The following is a 20550-nucleotide window of genomic DNA, read 5'->3' on the forward strand; positions in this document are numbered from 1 at the left end:
CTTTCGATTATCTCTTTTTTTGTTACCATTTTCGATAACAAAACTTTGAAAGGCACTAGAAACAAAACCCAAGTTTCACAATTCAAGGGTAGCTGGGGAGCTTTGCATAATACGCAGTTACGGATGGATATATATTTAGAATCCTTTTCACATCTGCTAATGCATTTTATACAAGGGTTGTATTTTTACGAGGCTGTGCTGACATAAGTAATGCTGTATGTATCTCAGATACTGTGTGTCCTGTTTTGTACATGCTCTCTTTTTGGTTGTGCTTGTATTTTCCAGAATACAAACAATGTTAAGCCCTTTCTTTAACACCTTTTACAGGCCATCTCCCGGCTGTGCGATGACAAATATAAGGACTTGAGGAAAGCGGCAAAGAAGCGGTCTGTGAGCGCAGACAATCTGACTGTCGTTAGGTGGTCTCCTGCTATTATATCCTAACAATCTGCGTACTGGGACACAGGTTGGCTTTCTTTGCAAAGGAGGTTTATCATCCGCCTGGACTGGGGGAGGCGGGGGACACGAAACCTTTTCGACTGGGCGACATGCCTTTCCAGTGCCTCCGTCTGCTGCAGCACAGAGGAAGCACGTTTTTATTTTTAATCAAGAAAGGACTGAAATGTGCAACTTTTCGGAACGGAGCAGATGCACTCTTCATGTTTTCCCTTGGGCTGCCAGAGCTTCATTCTGTGGCTGTGGAGAGAAAATACTGCTGTAATGCGGGAAATAAGGCATTGACATAAGATACTAGAATGAACTGAGAAGAAAACAGCAAACTGTGCCATGATATTAGAGTTCCTTCATCATAGTGACATTTCCTATTTGTTGTCTTTGTGTGCATAGAGTTGTTTGCCAGATATTGATTTTTTTGTACATTCCTGTTGTGTTTGTCGCTCATTAATGTGAACACATTTCTCTCCCGAGCACAAGCAGCTATCTGAACAGGTAACAAGGCCATGAAGAAGAACAGAGGCCTGTTCCTCTGGGCAATTCTGATTATTTCCACAGTTGGATAACCAATTTCCATTTCCTGTGTTGTTTACTCAAACCCACAAATGTTTTGGACCATTTAATGTCAATGGCTTTTCTTTAGTTTCTCAAAATGCTTTTTCTGTTTTAACAAAAAAAAGGCAACTCAAAAAAGTGCACGTCTTCTCTACAACATCGGTCAGCTTTTCTGGAAAAAAAACCCTGTCAAAGATCTTTTTTGTAGGGCGGAAAAATATTTATTTTTTGAAACTTTTAGAAAATTAATTGTGATTTTATTGAATTAAACCTGTAGAGGTTTTTTGCTTCCTTACTTTTAAATGAAACAGACTGATCTTTAGTTTGCTGTTATTTTTTTCTTAGTGCTGTTTATACAATTTTTTTACATTCAGAAAGTATGATTTTTTGAAGGAACCTACTGCGTATGAAACGTTCAGTGCATAGAGTTGCAGTGGTGATTGAAGCGCTTTACGTATCTTCTGGCTGCAGTGGTAACAGTTTAAACAATCTTCCTGACTCTTTCTGCTCAGTGCACCAAGTCCCCCTGCACTATGGCCAGGTTGCCCTGCTTAGGGGTAAAAAGTCAGGCCTTTGGCTCCTCCCAGGGGTTGGTCTGTCACAGTGAGGCTCACCATCAGGGTGCCAGTGCCAATTCGTGCTTAATTATGAAGGTTTTCCAGGGACTGTGGCCTGAGTTACAAAATTGCCAGTCCAATTTGAATTGCTGTCTCATCTAGGACTTTAACCTAAGCTTAAGCAAAGGCCTGAGGTGACGGAAGAACTAGTTGATGTCCAAATACAAACATTCCATCCGAATGGACAAGAGTGTAATGTACTGCATATGACTTGAGACAAGGGTTAAATGTCAAATTACATGATCAAAAATTGTTCAAACTCCAGACTGATAAGATTGCACTTTGTTTAGTAATGTGAATAATGCTGCGGTGCATTCCTCACCGGGAGCTAAGGCCGTGGACTACAGCCCCCAGTTCAATGATATATACAGTATACAGTATATTACTAAGTCAGTTTATTAGCCCATTAATAACTGAAGCAGTTTGAACAGAAAAGTATTGTCCTAAATTTGCTGGATTTATTTTGCCAAAATACAATGGCGGATAGCAAATGTTTTGCACTCTTTTAAGTTTTATGTGTTACTTGTATATTTTTTGTTCTTGCTGTTTTTTTTATTGTTACTTGCCAGGCCAACAAAAGTATTTTTTTCACCATAAGCAATATACATGTACCATTTTTGTTGACCTTAGGAAAGAATTGTTTTAGTTGTATTTCTTTTTCAAGAGAACATTTGGCCATATGTTAGTTGTGGAGTGAATGTTTTAGCCGTAACTCTGCCCTGAGCCCCCTTTCTGGTCTCTGTTTTTCCAAGTGACAGATGTCCAAGAGTGTTTATAGTCTTTTATTAGAACTCTTTTGTCTGAAATCTTTTCAAGTCAGAGGTTTTCTGCACTGTTACATATTTTACCATGTTCATGTCTAGAGAAGATAGTTTTGGAAAATAAAAACAGATTACGATTAAATGCGAAGAAATGGACCCTGTTCAAAAAATATTTTTCAAAAATTCAAAATATTTATCGAACGCGCTATGTGGCGTACGTAAGTGTTAATGATGCTAGCAAAAACACAGTGTAAGTGGAGGCTTCTGCTGAAATGTTTATTGCTGTGAGTGGTGTCCAAACTTTACAGAACTGTAAAAGAAAGTGATTATTCCTCAGTCTGTTGGATCAGAATTGCCAACTGGAAAGAATTAAATGTGTAAAATTTATACAGTGAATAAAAGTACTTAAATGTTATTACTATTTTATGGGTTAATAACTTTGCAAAACTTCCCATTGCAAAACTTTGGAATAAATTAGTTATGCTTTGGCTTTTTATAAACTTACATTTATAGGGGTAGTAAAGTTATTTTTAATTACCATCAAACAAAAAAGATTTCTTTTTTGAACAGGATCCTAAATGTATTTTTTTTACTGACCTGTGCTACTGTGTACTTTCAAGACAATAAAGCTTTAGCACTCAAAGGTTTGCTAAAACTGTTACAGATAATAAGCTTTGTGATAAGAACATTTACAAATGCCTTTATTTTAATGTGTCCCATAGCATTTAGCTTCTTGTTTAAGTCAATGGCTTTTGTATGATCTTAACCTTACTTCCATGTAAATCTACATTTTTAGAATTTTGTTATCAGTAAGTATGTACAGTAGGTGGATGTTTTTGTGCATTAACACCCATGATAACTCAGTTTTCTCACTACAAAACTTAATCTGTTTAAATTTTAGAAATGCCCCCCAAACACTTGACGATTGTGAATATTTTCTGCAAAATCCTTTTTGCATTTAAAGTGCTTTGTTCTACAATTTATGTATTGTTTGTTCACAGTATCAAAGGTCTAATGACAGCCTAAAGATCTGTAGTGTTATAAATTGTTTAGAAATCTGGAAACTCATCAGTCTTCAGAATTGTATTTTGGACTGCGTCACTATTGACAGAAGACTACTGCCTCCAGACACTCAGCATAAATCAGTTCTATTCTGACCTCCAATGTACTTTTTCTATTGAAGAAGTGAAGGTTATGAGTGTCTTACTATACCACCCAGACTACAATTCTGAAGACAGACAAGTCTGCAGTTTTGAAAATCATTTAAATGTGCAGAATTTTATAAAAGCAACTATGTGTAAGGAAATGTATGGGGTAAATTGAAGCTTAAGTGATAATAAGTGATTAAAAGGTAAATCAATGCTATTCTATTACATATATTTTTTTACTATTTTACTTATCTAATTAAATATCATAGCCAGTGCCCAGAGTAAGTTGGAAACTTTGATCCACCTACTAAATCCAAATGTCTAACTGCAGTTTATATTATCAAACACTGGATAAGGAATCTAAGGTTAGCATGTTTTGAGTTGGCTTTTAACTCTTACATGGTGGCCAAATGAATGCAATATAACAGTGTAAAAAATTAGCGTGTTTTTAAAAGAGTAGCATTTGGGTGGGATGTTTCAAATTTCTGTGAATGAAACCAATGGTTTTGTTCGAAAAACAAAATAAAACGTCACCATAATAATACTGTCCATCTAGAAGTGGACCCAAAATGCCACATGCATTGCTTAAATTGATGTGTTAACCCATGGTTTCCTACACCCTGAGCCTCCAGTTGTGACATCTGAGGTGTTTAGTTTGCTTCCTGTGAGTTAAAAAAAATGTCAAAACGTAATCAAAACCGATTAGATTATCTCTCACAATTAAAGAGGAACTGCAGTCTCAATTTCTCAGACTGGTTATTACATTTTGGTAACAAAATAGATTTTTTTGACAGTATAGAAAAATATTACAAATTTCCACATAAGCATAAATCCCGAACATTGTGAAAGTACTGTAAGTCACCATGTTGTCACAAACCCCTGGTGAGAGTTCCCATGAGTTGTGGCATGAAGCTGCCGTTCCTGCTCACTAGTCTGCATAAAGACTAATGTAATGTGACATACGAGCGAATAAGTACAGGTTGTACAGCAGACCTTTTACTGCAGAAATGTTCCAACATGATCTGCATGCAGAATTATCAAGTAAGTTGTATTTGTTGGCAAAACCACCTCGAAGTCGAGAGCAATATTTCTGTTGGATTAAAAGAGGTGTATTCACAAGCCTGCTTGTTTACAATGTAAAAAGGTCACTTCATGTTACTGGAAGTTTTGTTGCCTCGTTCTGAGTCGTAGAATATGGCACTGCACATACCTCGAAATTTCATCTATTTTGTAAATTGATGGTTTTACACATTACTGTGTACATTTTACTTTTATTATGGTTCAAAATACACTCATCAATGCTGATTCTTTCTAACCCCAAAATATAAAAATAGCGTTGCTGTTCCCCTTTAAGTTTGGATGGTGCTATGTGTTCAAGTGCAGTCTTCCAGTTAAAATGGAATTTGTTGCTCACTCAAATTTTAGGTTTTTAAGCTTTTCTTTTCTAACAAATTGCAAGACTTCACCACAGAGGCCAAAATCAGTGGTTGAGTTTCTGGATTGATTAGAATTATATAATTGTATGCAGAACATATTTTACACTTGCAAAGAAATTGCAAAAGACCCCTAATAAACCTAGCCCGAGAGCCCGAGACTGTGTACTTGAGCTGACCTGAATACAGTTTGGATAACATTCATAGCTGTTCCTCAGGCTCCATTGCTAACACAAGATCATCTGAATAATTTTTGTTGTTTTTTAATGAAGACAAAAAGCAACTAAGAGTGTAGTTGTTTAGCGTCTTCATATAACTTTTCTTTCATTTATAATCATCACCTGTTTCATTTTGGAGAACCCCTATATTATGCAACTTTTAGTAATCTCAGTTTACAACTACACTTCTTAACGAACCCCATACATGTGTTTTTTTTCTAGAACATGTACTATCAGATCTATCAATTTTTCTCCACAGCAGTGAGCTGTTATCAATTGGAGCAACGATGTCTCCATCATCAACATTGCTGCTATCTTTTTTTAAAGGGTTATACAGAAAGCCAAGGATACCTTAGCCAAATGAAGCTCACACTGCCACTGACTTAGTTACAATTAGTAAATGAGATAGCCCAGATTCCACCTAGTGATGTCTGGACTCCATTCTCCTGTACCGAATGAGTACATTTACGGGCTGACCCTCTTGACGATATTTTTTAGCAGAATTTTCTGTACCCCTCCTCTTGCTTTATTGTTGCAATGTCAAGTCCTGAACACAGTGAGCATTACAAAGAGCTTGCTGGGTCTGTCTGTAACAAAGTCTCAAATGCATTTAGAAATCATACTGTATCATATCTTACTTTACCAAATCTGTAGTTCCATTTTGTGTGATTTAGAGTGAACCCAAATATTGTATATTAGTTGCATCCAAAGTATACATTCATGAACCAGAACATTACAAAATGGAGAAAAACTATTCCATACGTTTGGGTCCAAACAACACAAGTCATTGTTAAGTTATGGAAATGATAGAGTGGTCTGGATCTCTAAAAGACAAAGATTTTATAGAGAAATATGGAACAGGTGTACTTTTGTGAAATGTATTCAACACTTTAAAGATTGTATATCCTATTTATTGTATGTATGTACATACAGCCTGATGTTTATTTCAATACTAAAGTGAACTCGGTCCAATCAGGTTCAGCCTGCTTTAGGCTGGTGATTGGTGTAACAGCCTTGTGCACTGGACTCTACCTCTGAATAGAGTTTTCTTTTTTAGGATTTATGAGTTAGTTGGAACCGAAACATTTAATATCAATTATTATTGGTTGTTTCCTGTGCTAACAAAAGAACACTGCTGTAAATGAGGATTCCATAGTTTTAAGTTCAATTGATTTTTTGTGTTATTATTCTGATGTTTTCTGTTCTTTCTTTAGGACATGTCAGGGCTTAACCTTTGTTCTTGTTCTGATTTTGCCAAGTGTGGAGCCGTATCTCTTGGGTATTTTCTTAGTTGAATGTAATTTTTGTTTTGCGAGGTGATCCTGTCTCACCTATTGCTGGGACAGAAGACCGAATAGGAGCATGATGTCCTGGTTTAAAGGCTATAATTTTACAAATAGTCCCATTTCATAAATGATGTTCAGAAACCTAAAAAAGAAATAAACATTTTAAAATTGCAATAAAAAGTTCTTTTTCTTGTATCCAAACTTGATTCTGTTTCTATTGCATCTTTTTCGTGTGTAATTATTTTTATGTATCAATGCAAATATTATGTCTGGATACAGGTATATCTGGATCAACAGTTTGAAATATAGCCTTTTAATGATGGTGGTCTTGACAAAGATGTAGCAGTAATATATGACCAGATGGTGTTGCTTTTAAGATGTTAGTACCACAAGTGATGTAGCTGGTGGTATTATTGATAATTTCATTGCTATGCATTTGGGCATATTCTATGTAGTATATTGAAATATTCCAGCCTGGTGTAATATTGTGAAGAAGACCACCACCACCCTCAACGTAACATACAGTAAATGTGATACATGCAGTTTACCATGGGTGTATGGATGCACTGATTCAAATCCCATCTGTAATACAGAAAATGGCACTTACATTATTTACAGAAAATGTGTCCAGTGTATTCCATAGGAGTTCAGTACTGTATGTGCTACTGGTTACTTTCTTAAAACTAAAATATATAAAACATACAATCTGTTGCAAAAAATGCAATTTTTTTCTAAGCTGACACAGCAAGGTTGAACTGAATCGCATTTTGAGATCACTTCAGAAAAGTGAGCTTGGCTAGTTTGTCGACAGTACAGCGCGTCCAGTGTAGACAGTCTCTCTCCTGAGCTCCAGTAATTGAAAGTAAATCTACTGAAGGATTGCTCCGCGCTGTCAGCCGCATTTTCTGATCACTTTATCTGAAAGCTTTGCCTACTGTTTTTTTTTTGTTGTTTTTTAGATTGGACTGGACTTCTCTTTTCACAGCATATTTTACTGACTTGCTTTCCTGTCATCCAATCAGGTTGGCAATGTCGTTATTTCCAGACAAGGAAGTGATATTGATTTAAGAGAAAGTGAGTGCAAAGGGAAATGCACACAGTTTAAGTTTTCAAGTGTTCATTTTTGTTCATCAGGACTCTTATTTTTGATGGCAATCATATTTTTAACAGCTGTACAGGACACAGAGTTGTTAAGTTTTTAATTGATTAACATTTCTAAATGTACCCTTGAATATGTATGGCTAGAAAAGAGAGGATTAGCGCTCACAGTGATGCTAAATTTATAGCATAACACATCAAAGTATGTTTTTTTGCAATTTCCAGGCTTTTTATGAATCTCTATCTCAATGCCTGCAATTGTAGAAGGTCAAGCTGTTACCATTGTAAGGGGGTCTGCTTTGTTTTATGCTCAGTGTTGTTGCTTACATATTGCCCATGTGTCAACGCAACCTGTTGTCAAATGGCACAGCTCTCTTGTTTACACAGATGGAAGGAAACTGTTTTTCATATGCATCAGTGTTTTGGACTCTGTTTGCCTGCCTAAAGATTTCTATGAATTGAACAGTTTTATGGTGGGGCTTTATTTCACTGTCTCTCCAAACTGAGAAGCAGTTGTAACTCATAGGGTGGATTATATTAACTTTCCAAAGTGTCACAATGGTGCTGCAAACAGAGTCACATGGTGTCTGACACTCACACACAGAATTTCATAACCTTGGTGACAGCTCTTTCCTACTGGCCTTTGCCATGTGCCTGCCAGTTTTAACTAAAACAAATCTGAAGCAATTATAAGACACGACTGCTGCATTGGAATACGCATTAAAGAACCGACGTGTAAGATCCATCTTACTTCCTGAACATTTTTTCTGTGATATGTTCACTTGGGTTCACACGTGTAACGTGTCCTAGGGGCCATGTACGCACAGTCGCTGGTTTTCATGTGAGTGATAGTCCAATTTTGGACTTGGAAATACCCACATTTTATGATTTATGATGTGTTATCTTTTACCACTTGAAAAATCAGTACAAGTTTAGTTTCTTTTATAATTTATTAGAAATGGTTTTATGTAGGAAAAGGGCTATTGCTCTCTTACCTTCTGTACCTATACAAATATACTTATGCTGGCAATTAATACAAATATTTATTTTTTTTTTAATTTCCCAGGTAAGATTAATGCATGCATTTTTATTTAAAAATCGTAGGTAGCAGTTTTGGAAAGTGTCAGTCTTTTCTTTATTTGCGTATGGCTATACAATTCACAATATTCACAATGCTGTAGTTTAATTCTATTCATTTTAAATGCTTTATCATTTACCATATAAAGAGAATTTGATTACTTTAATATTTAATCATAGATATTTAGTAGAAACGTCAAACCCCAACTGCAAAGCAGATACCGTCTGCTGACCAACCGTAATGCAGCATTAAAAATACAACTCCGTAAGACTCATTCTAGTCCAGTCTGCTTGCAGAAGTGGTTAGCTTCTGAATACTTTCCGATGCGGTTGCAAACATAATACACTGATCTAAAGCGTAATCCAGTGGCTTGTTGTTTTCCTGTAAGGACGACCAGCACCGAAATATCTCAGCAATGTCAGGATGCAAGGCATGCCTTTGTGAGCAAGAATAGCCTACAATGGGTGACATGTCTCCTGGCTTCTGTTATCTGGTTGCAGTTGTCACTGTAACAGGGCTAGACAAAGAGGTAAAAAAGAAGCAACATCTTTTTGGGGGGTCTCTTAAAAACTGCTACAGCCCAGGTCAGAGCTAACTTGATGTAGGCCTTACATACTCTCAACCTTCACAATAATAGGTTTCTCCATCACCTGAGTGCCAGTATTTTATCTGAAATCCTTTTTTGTTTTTCCTTGGACGTAAGCTAACATTTTTTCTGTTCTAAAAAGCCCATCTCAGGTGTACCACAAGTCTGTGAGTCTCTGTTAGATAAGGAACAAGATGGGGCGATGGAATACTCTGGATTTTCTCTTCATTACCCTCAACTACAACATCACAATTGTAGGTATGTATTATGTTTGCATGTAATTACAAGATAAACTTTATATGTATTTTTATACTATATACTTTTTATACACAAGCATATCACAATAAGTAGAGATTTTTTATAGATCACTGGTAGGTTGAAGGTTCTAATTGTACAAATTATAAAGTTTTTTAAAGATTAAAGTTTTCATGTAATTAATAAATCTTCTAAATAACTCCCACAGTGACCTATAAAAATGGTTTACTTGTACAAAAGGAAAATGTGGAATTTCACATGCAAAACATTATAGAATATGTCAAAATCGCAGAAATAGTAGTTTAAATGTGGTATCCTGTAGTATTTCTGAAACTACTGGATCTTTACCTTTTGATTTGTTTTCTGTGTGTGCGTTCACACAATCCTGTAACTTAGATTGTTTTTAAACCTTATCTTTAATAAGATTCGCTACATATATATGAGCACACTACATGTGTACAATTGGCTCAAGAGTTTTTATCGTAATACGGTTAGTTTACTTTTGTGAGATTTGAAAAGGTATATAAGCCTATTGTGATACCCAACATGACCTCCTGCATTTTTTTAAAAAGACACCTAGTAGATGCATCAGTAAAGATGGTGTTTCCTGCAATATTAGGCTTGTAGGCTCTAAACCTGATCTAAACTTTACATATTAGATAATGCTCTCTCAGACTTTATGACTCTGAAACAAAAGCACTACTGAATTTAAAAAAAACAAATATTTATATAAATACAGTTCATGGTAAAAAAATATGGATTTTTCCAGGTCAGGCTGTTAAGTACTTATGTGTGAGACCCAGATGAGCTGTGGCTTGATTTGTTTTTGTATGGTTTGAAAGTGCTTTAATGCCCTTGTTTCTGAATGGTGCCTTTTGGTCATGTATCACGAGTTACCAGTGCTTTGCAATTATTGCCTTTCAAGGTGCTATATGAATATTTCTCATTATATTATCATCAGTGTATCCCATGATAATTCCTTATCATGGCCACAACTGCAGTTATTCTTGCTATCAGTCGTGAGGCAAACTTTGAGAACGGCAAATATCTGAAAAGGTAACAAACCCACTTGAAGCGCTTTAATAATTGGTTTTAAAAATCTAAATTATTTTAAATCTGTAAAACATGGAATGCACCCTACACTAATCATGATAATTTTGTTTTCATCTTTCTAACAAGGAATGATGTAAGTAATAATATATTATATAAGGTTATAAATAAGTGTAATTAAGCATGTGTTTAATTCCAAACAGAATGTAGAGGTGGTCTTTATTTAAAAGCTTGTTTGCCTTGGAGCAGCTGTTCTTATATTTCACTGCTTGGCTTTATAATATACTTATCTATTGAAACAGGATATTTGTTGTAAAAATCAGAGCAATGCAAAGAGCTAAAAATATGGAGGAACAAATATGCTTAAAGCATTTTTGTAGCAGTAAATTATTGACACAAATTCCCATTTTTGGAGTTACAAAAATGAAAGTTAATCCCTTCCTTCAGAAATTTTAAGTCCATAATTTATGAAAGGGTAACAAAGGGTAATATAATTTTACAGCTGTTTAAAAGCGTTTGATTAACAAAATATGTTGTTTATGAGGTGCCTATACCTCAGAGAATAACTGGATATGCATAGCTAATCTGGTTGGTCACAGGAAAAAATAACTACAGCAAATTACAAAACTGTAAAATTACAAATCACATACTGCTATACGTTTCTGCACCTAAGGCAATGAATAATTTACATTGCACATTACCAGACCACTTCTTCTTTTATGAATCTATTAAATTGCTGTGAAATGTTTTTAGGCCAATGTTGCCTAGCTGCCAAGTTGTTTTTCCAGCATGGGATGGCTTATTGTGTTAGAATTTAAAAATTGGTATACAAAGGACTGCCAGGGCATTGAGCATTTATTTGATCCTGACAAATGTTTGTTTAGCAAATCCACTGTATAAGGCCATATTAGGACTTTAATAAGAATTCATAAACTGTTCACCTGATATAATTAACATTTTTACAAATTAAGAGCATACAGAGCACAGAAATTCAATCCTTGCCTTGGAATACTCCTAGGCCAAAAATAGGGGAAAAATACAGAATTATTCTCCAGAATCTTCAACAGGTGGCTTGTAGGGAGTCCAATATTATTCTTGTTTGACACCCTCCTTTACTTTATCCTACACTCTACTGTACACCTTTTGTGTCACGATTCTTTTTGTTGACTACTTTGTAAATCTTTACTATTTATTTTGTTGTAGGGAAAATTTGGTTAACCCTGATGATCATGCTCCGGTTTCTAATCGTCCTTTTTGCTGGATACCCACTATACCAAGATGAGCAAGAACGATTTGTCTGCAATACCATCCAGCCAGGCTGCTCCAATGTATGTTACGATATGTTCTCTCCTCTTTCTCACTTCAGATTTTGGCTTGTTCAGATCATAACCCTCTGTCTGCCTTATGCCATGTTCATCATCTACGTGGTTCATCACATATCTGCAGAGGCTGCCATTGACCGCTGTGTTTCAGACCGAATTAAAACAACTTCCCATTACAAAATACACCAAGAAACCTTCAGGAAAGCTTCCCTAAGTAAAATTGCTTTGGAGGCTGAACAAGGGAAGATACACAGTTTCTTAGGGGCTTACATCTTCCATTTGTTGCTGAGGATTTTACTTGAAGTTGGATTTGGCGCTGGCCAGTACTACCTATTTGGGTTTTTTGTTCCAAAGAAATACATTTGCTATGAGATGCTTTGCACCAGTATGGTGGATTGCTATGTTTCCAGGCCTACAGAGAAGACAGTGATGCTGAATTTCATGTTCGGGGTGAGCGCCTTGTCTTTCTTGCTGAATATTGCCGACCTGATCTGTGTCATCAAAAGATCTTTGAGGCAAAAGCATAAAAATAAGCTACTGATGGAAAAAATGTGTGAAGAAGAGGAGTACTATCTCTCTCCAGCCAGCGCCAATGTAGACTCGCACATACAGCTGACTCAGGAGCTTGTTGCCTCTGCTGCTTTTCATAAAAGAAGGACAAGCAAGTCAAGTTTGGACGGAGCGACGTCTGCGCGATTGGAAGAGGTTGATAATTCATCGGAGCGCTCGGACGTTCTGTCAGAACGTGCAGCCAGATCCAACACCAACAGCAACAATGACTACCGGCAGAACCAGGAGGAAGATGTAGATCAGGAAGGTAGTGAAGTGGCACTTTGTATGAGCGAGCTTAAGGGAGTGCCTCGAATGTCTGCCAAGTACTGTAAGCATGGTCGTCTGAGACCACCTCCTTCTCTTTTAAGGGAAAGAGTCCCTGCAGGGGAGGCGGACGTCTCTACAGCTCTTTGTTCCAAGAGAATAGGCCAGTACACACTTGTGCAAATGACCACCTCTGATATACAGTCCGGTTGTAGTGAACTGCAAGAGAGGCGATCGGAGTGGGTGTGACAGAAATGGAGAATATCCCCCAATGTGCTTGATTAAGAGATGCAACACAACAAAGAATAAATTGGTGAGCACTCTGGTGATTTATGCTTCTTCTTGTTTTTGGGGAGAATCTTCAGGAAGATACACCCGCTAGTGCTCAGATAATTAACTGGAACAGCTTGTTTTCCAAATCGAGTTAAAAGTGTGTATTGGAGTGACATTTCACTCTTACAAATGCATTATGGGTTGCTTTTTCAGTCTAAACCTGTGCTTCATGCTTGTGCTTTTACTTCTTAAATCAGATAGATATATTTATATTACAATAACCTTGACCTTATTTTATTTAGGTGTAGAAATTAAATCATATTCTACATGTGTGGTCTTGAAGCAAAATTGATGCACCTTTTATGTCACTGCAAGTGTCTTAGGGGTCCATCAAAATCAAGGACAAATGAACAGTTACTAATGACAACAATGGAACCATAAGGGTCCAGTACAGTGATCAATTCTAACACTAATGAACAAATATGGATTAATGTATACACCCAGACGTATACTGTATACCTGAAATAATGCTAGAAGTTGACAGGTATGTTATCTTCAGTCATTGAGATACCAGTCATTACAGTATTAATTTACTTTGTGCATTTTAAACCCGTTTGTACACAATGTTTTTGTTACTGGAATCCTTTTGACATTTTCATTTTTTTTAGAATTTGAATGTGGGGCTTTTCCCCATTTTTATCACTATTTAGTGTTTTTATTAAGTCTTTCTCTGAACCACAGACATTTATCACAGCCAAATTAAATTCAGCACAAGTCCTATCTTCTAGTGTGTGTTTTGCACAAAGGTTCCTGGTGCTTTTGTGGTGTAAAGACCAAGGCAGAAATATACAACAGGACGTTTGTAAATTATGGATAATCCAGTTCACCTTATGAATGTAAGTGATAAATTGAGGAACAAAATTTACACTTCAGCACTGTATTGGCATAGTATTTCTTTATCACACAGGTATTTTATAGAAAAGCTTCTTTGCACATGTTTATTGGGAAAAAATGAGGGGTAAAGCCAACGTAAAAGCTTTTTCTGACATCTTGTTTGCCAAAAAAGGAATGGTGTTATATTTGAAAATGGAGAAATGTACTTGCTGTGTAATAAGCTTTATTTAGTAACTGTGGATGGCAGAGGTCGTTTTTCACATTTCCCCATGCTTTTTCAAGAATGAATACACAGCTATCCATGGCATCCTTTGATATTCTAAGCTTTGGTTGTTAGAGGTTGTTACATGCAGCAGTAATTGTGTTGTTTAATACTATACAAAATTACAATCATAGTAGTAGAAGCCTACAGTTTCTTATATCAGTATTAAAAATAGTAACAGTATATTTTCTATGGATTTTTCATAATAATGATATTCCAAAGTATTTAAACTTTGATATCAGATACTCCCTGTTTCAAAACCAGTTTTAAAGATTTAAACTAGTTTTTTGGTGTGCCATTAGACCTTTAACCTTAAAAATAAAAGAATTGATGTTTTTTGTTTATACTAGAATGATTGAAGTTACAGATTTATTGTGAATTTTTTTTCTCTAATGTTGTTCAATTTTGTCTTGACACTAGTCACCTAGAATGAATAAGATTAAATTCTTGTAAATTTTAAATTGCTCTCTAGTTATGTTTCTGCTTGTTTAAATGATTTTTTTATGATAAATTGAATTCTGTTGTTGTAGTTTGGTATTTACTGTATATTGCTCTCATGTGTTATTAAATCTAAGAAAATGTACTGTGGCTTAATGTAATTTTTATACTTTTTATGTATTATTGAACTGTTCTATTTAATTCTTCTGCATAAACTGCACAAATACCTCCATGATAAAATATATTTAAATCACAGTGTATAAGCCACAGTATAATTCAGTTTCCTGTTTTAGGGATGTACGATTTTAATTAGAGGAACTTTCTCACCTTTGTAACTTTCTGTTTTCTTGAGCACCTTTGCTGAATATTCTGAAATGGACTTTGAAATGACACATTCTCTTTTGAGGTTACACAAATTGATCTAATATACAATGTTTTTTGGTGCTGCAATTAGTTTAGTTGAGACAATTAATACAATGTTAACAAACTTTTTTTTAAATTAAATGTATTAAGTACCTTTGCAGTTTCAAGTTCTTTGTATATATTATTCTGAGCAACTTGAATTGTTTTCTGGTATGTGACTCAAAATTGAGTGAATGGTGCTTACGTTTTTATGATAAAATTTTAGATAATATATTTTAGATAATATTAAATCATTTGCATTATTATTTGCAGCAATTGTGATGGTCCTGGAAGACCAATATTTCTGGTGAAATTAAGGATTTTGTTGCTGCGTTATCTTGCATGTACTGAAATTGATTTTGTCTTAGAACTACTAAGTCTAATCACATCAAAGTGGGTATTGCAAATGTTCTCCTTTTTTGCTTTTGGTTGTTAGTATTTTGTTTATTTTTAATAGATGCAACATCACACAGTATGTTTATTGCGTGATCTCACCACAAGATTTCTAATCTTGCTTCTTCTGGCAAGGAATGTACTACAGAATCTACTGGACTGGAGCCACTACTGTGTCGATTGACACAATGCAGCAGTCTGCTTGGAAAAAACATTTGTCAGAATAGACGCAGGAGAGAGTAGGACATTCGGTCCTTTGTGCTCATTTATTTTCATTGTATACAGTGCCTTGCGAAAGTATTCGGCCCCCTTGAACTTTTCAACCTTTTGCCACATTTCAGGCTTCAAACATAAAGATATAAATTTTTTATTTTATGTGAAGAATCACCAACAAGTGGGATACAATTGTGAAGTGGAACGAAATCTATTGGATTTTTGAAACTTTTTTAACTAATAAAAAAATGAAAAGTGGGGCGTGCAAAAGTATTCGGCCCCCTTGCGTTAATACTTTGTAGAGCCACCTTTTGCTGCGATTACAGCTGCAAGTCGCTTGGGGTATGTCTCTATCAGTTTTGCACATCGAGAGACTGAAATTCTTGCCCATTCTTCCTTGCAAAACAGCTCGAGCTCAGTGAGGTTGGATGGAGAGCGTTTGTGAACAGCAGTTTTCAGCTCTTTCCACAGATTCTCGATTGGATTCAGGTCTGGACTTTGACTTGGCCATTCAAACACCTGGATACGTTTATTTGTGAACCATTCCTTTGTAGATTTTGCTGTATGTTTGGGATCATTGTCTTGTTGGAAGATAAATCTCCGTCCCAGTTTCAGGTCTTTTGCAGACTCCAACAGGTTTTCATCCAGAATGGTCCTGTATTTGGCTGCATCCATCTTCCCCTCAATTTTAACCATCTTCCCTGTCCCTGCTGAAGAAAAGCAGGCCCAAACCATGATGCTGCCACCACCATGTTTGACAGTGGGGATGGTGTGTTGAGGGTGATGAGCTGTGTTGCTTTTACGCCAAACATATCGTTTTGCATTGTGGCCAAAAAGTTCGATTTTGGTTTCATCTGACCAGAGCACCTTCTTCCACATGTTTGGGGTGTCTCCCAGGTGGCTTGTGGCAAACTTTAGACGAGACTTTTTATGGATATCTTTGAGAAATGGCTTTCTTCTTGCCACTCTTCCATAAAGGCCAGATTTGTGCAGTGTAAGACTGATTGTTGTCCTATGGACAGACTCTCCCACCTCAGCTGTAGTTCTCTGCAGTTCATCCAGAGTGATCATGGGCCTCTTGGCTGCATCTCTGATCAGTCTTCTCCTTGTCTGAGCTGAAAGTTTAGAGGGACGGCCAGGTCTTGGTAGATTTGCAGTGGTCTGATACTCCTTCCATTTCAAGATGATCGCTTGCACAGTGCTCCTTGGGATGTTTGAAGCTTGGGAAATCTTTTTGTATCCAAATCCGGCTTTAAACTTCTCCACAACAGTATTACGGACCTGCCTGGTGTGTTCCTTGGTCTTCATGATGCTCTCTGCACTTTCAACAGAACCTTGAGACTATCACAGAGCAGGTGCATTTATACAGAGACTTGATTACACACAGGTGGATTCTATTTATCACCATCAGTCATTTAGGACAACATTGGATCATTCAGAGATCCTCGCTGAACTTCTGGAGTGAGTTTGCTGCACTGAAAGTAAAGGGGCCGAATAATTTTGCACGCCCCACTTTTCATTTTTTTATTAGTTAAAAAAGTTTCAAAAATCCAATAGATTTCGTTCCACTTCACAATTGTGTCCCACTTGTTGGTGATTCTTCACATAAAATAAAAAATTTATATCTTTATGTTTGAAGCCTGAAATGTGGCAAAAGGTTGAAAAGTTCAAGGGGGCCGAATACTTTCGCAAGGCACTGTATATAGCCCGTGTTTGGGTGGTAGGAAGAATCAGAAGCAAATCTAAGGGGAACATGCGAACTCCACATAGAAGGCACTCCAAGCTTCATAAATAAATTAATAAATAAGATTCACAGTTCTTAAATAAACTTCACTTTCACAAGTTCACAAGTTTGCCTGCTTGTTTTGTTGGAAGTATACACACAATCTATTAGATAAGATTTAGATACTGTATGCATTCTTTCTGATATTTCAGTCTTTTAAAATCAAATTACACTCACAGAAGGCTTGTTACACATCAAAGATGTTTTTTATAAACTCCACAAATTTGTACCTGCACAAAGTTATTTTGTGTGTGAGGTGACTATGGACTGAATGGGAGAAGACTTCCTCATCCCCATGTACAGTAGGGGAAAGACTGCAGGTAACAATGCAGTTCACTTAATACTGCAGCAAGAAGAGAATTCCTTATTAGAAGATACAAAATAATTGTAAGAATTTACCACCTAAAAAAAGCTACATTAATTTCAGTGACACTGGTTATGAAACTATCATTGTCTTAGTTTGTGATCCTAAATATAATCTGTAATGGTCAGTGAAGTCAAGTGTCATACACTTTCAATGTAGATCATCCAAAGCATTTTTATCTTTGAGAAGTTACATGTCTTCAACAGACTTGGAAAATAGATTAAAGAATATGACAAAAGTAACAATCTGTATGTCAATGAGGCCCTCCTGCATTTTTTGTTGGAAGTTGGAAGAGATGCCTCACAGAGCGTCTTTAAGTCATAAATTTTCAAAAAATTCTGCATTCTAAGCGAGAGAGAAATTCTACTTTTAAATGACCTCTGTGAGAATAAAATGTGATTGATGTGTTGTAAGTGAATTATAACCCATTCCAAAAAAGAACAATTCCTACCAGACAATCTTAACACATTTTGTTGTCACATTCAAATGAACAAAAATACTGGCTTATATTTCAGTTATGCAATTAGTACTGGAACTAGACCTCTTTTCATGTCATATACAACACATAGTGCAGAGAAATGCTATTATTTAAGAGATTTTTATAACAATTCAAACCTTGGTAGGTGATTATTAAAAACAATTATATTCTACATAAGAATAATGACTTATTGTGCAAGTTAATGAAAAGTCATATTTCTATAATGTCTATAAAAGTGCATTTCTCTCAAAGATGCCTGATTTTAAGTAACATCTTAACCCTGAACTCAACAGCAAAATGTAAGGAACTATGAACACAAGAGAGGAGATCATTCGGATCGTCTTGCTCATTTGGCTTTCAGTAGTTAACTGATCTGAGAACTTTCACCCTGTTCTTGAAAAATGCTAGTGTAGCAGCTTTAAGAATATGGAGGGGTACTTTGTGGCACACTCCCACAACACTTTGAGTAAAAAAAGTGCTTCCTCTTCTCAGTTTTAATTAAATCTCTTCACTGTTGATTCTTACAAAGTCTGCTTGGTTTTAAAGATTATAATGTCCCCTTGTTGTCTTCTCTGTACAGAATTATTTCAGTTCCTTTAGACTGTCAATGTAGTTCACTCCCTCTAGGTTAGTACTGAAAGGGTTCTAGTTTCTCAAAGCCGTAACATAGTTTTGAAACATGGTGACGAATGTGACCATAGTGAAGCAAATTGTTCTCAGTATCCTAAATTAGGTATTGTGCATTGTATTAGCATTACCCCCTTGATATGCATTAATAAAAGCTAGAACTTGAAAACCTTACTAAAATTCGGAACCTGTGATATACAGTCACTACTAATGAAATGGTAACGAAATTATCACTTGACTATTAAAAAGATCATTACGCACTTGTAACATTCTCTTTAAAAAATGACTATATTGTGCCCTCTTGTGGAACGTATCTGAATTGCAGCTTTTTGTTTTTCACAGTTCTATCAGTATTGTGTTATCTTGTAATTGCCAAAGACTGTATATATAACTGCGTTTAGATATTAAAAATATAAGATATATATATACATACTTATACAGGTTTATTACACATGCAGTGAATTTCCTTGACTGCAAAAAAAAGAAAGACTTTCAGACTAGATAAGACTTTCAGTTCTATGCCATTGCTCTTGGTCTCCTGTAATGGTAAATAATTATAAATAACTGCAGTGCTAGAATATTTCAATACCATGCAGCATCTGGACGTGATATGTGTTGCACCTCCATTTTCTCTAAAGTTACCCTTAAAACAAAGATCTTGATATAATCAACAAGGTATCCTGTTTCTGAGAAAGATTCCAGTTATTCCTGCAGAAGGGAGAGGACTGTGGATGAATTCTCGGTAGAGTAACAGCTGGTAACTGAGACAGCCAGGCTTCAGAAGCAGAGCTTCCCGACTTTGCTCCCAGGGACTCACAACTGCTGTTTTTTTTTTGCTTCTACTTTTTCAGCTACTTAATTGGATCCCTAATTGAACTATTTCCTGTCTTTTTTCTGTTTTTTTTAACAGATTTTAAGGAACATATAGAAAGCGGTTGTTAAAAGGCTACCTCCAACATGTTTAGAAACTGAAGAGACGAAAATAAAGTGATCCTAATATTATGAGCTCAATTGTACGACAGAGAACTGAAACGAAATGAGCATCCCAATCAGGGAACCACTGTTCCAAATCACAGACCCACACAAAACCTTGGACTTTAATTCGTCAAAGGATCAGGTTTCAAAGATAAAAAAATATACAAGGGTCCTATGTGACTTGAAGGGATGTTTATTAATTTGTTTAATTGATTTTTCACAACTTTTACCTTTATACTGGAAATAAGAGACCCCAAACAAGAGGGGTAAGATAGATCCAATTAGGGCTTGACTATTGACACTGGTCAAGCACAGCCCACCTGGATTCTCTTAGGTTACCTGCGAGAGGGAGACAGAACCGAACCAGGAGACTACAGACTCATCGGTTTTACCTAAGAGATCAGCTCATGATCAGTCACAGGTGGGAATGACAATGTATCACACACTTACACCCAATTGGTTTTATTTCAACAAAAACGCACCTGAATGAGAGAAGATCTGAAACACAGGGTTCAGACTAATAATAATGCCCAAACAAACTTTTTAAGATCTAAAAGAAAATGTAAAAAATAAGCAGAAAAGAGAAAACTGCAATACATTTACCAACAATTAAGAACTGGGCTGGAACAAAAAAAAAAACAAAACAGTAGTTCTCTGAGCTCAGGGCTGAGAACCATTATTATACCCCACATACTGTATGGTTTCTAACATCTCACATTGTGACACCTGAAGAAGGCTCCACAGCCGAAAAGTTGTTTCCTTTCTTCTCTTT

The 20550-nt window shown here is 36.0% G+C and overlaps 2 protein-coding genes across 3 annotated transcripts in view; both read left to right on the forward strand.

Annotated features, from left to right (window-relative positions):
- The window catches only part of ccny (cyclin Y), a 92024-nt gene extending 85352 nt beyond the window's left edge, over positions 1 to 6672 (forward strand). For both annotated transcript variants that reach the window (XM_088919106.1, XM_088919107.1), the window contains one exon: positions 328 to 6672. In XM_088919106.1, coding sequence (XP_088775232.1) covers positions 328 to 444 — 117 coding nt within the window. In that variant the 3' untranslated portion in view covers positions 445 to 6672. The remainder of the gene's footprint in view (positions 1 to 327) is intronic.
- A 2755-nt stretch (positions 6673 to 9427) lies between these two features.
- On the forward strand, positions 9428 to 12925 carry gjd4 (gap junction protein delta 4). Its single transcript, XM_088919630.1, has 2 exons — positions 9428 to 9491; positions 11742 to 12925. The coding sequence occupies exons 1-2, from the start codon at positions 9428 to 9430 to the stop codon at positions 12923 to 12925; spliced, it is 1248 nt and encodes a 415-aa protein (XP_088775756.1).
- Positions 12926 to 20550: the final 7625 nt, after the last annotated feature.

This window comes from Atractosteus spatula, chromosome 6, assembly GCF_055471065.1.
Source record: "Atractosteus spatula isolate fAtrSpa1 chromosome 6, fAtrSpa1.hap1, whole genome shotgun sequence".
In the NCBI taxonomy this organism is placed as follows: Eukaryota; Metazoa; Chordata; class Actinopteri; order Semionotiformes; family Lepisosteidae; genus Atractosteus; species Atractosteus spatula.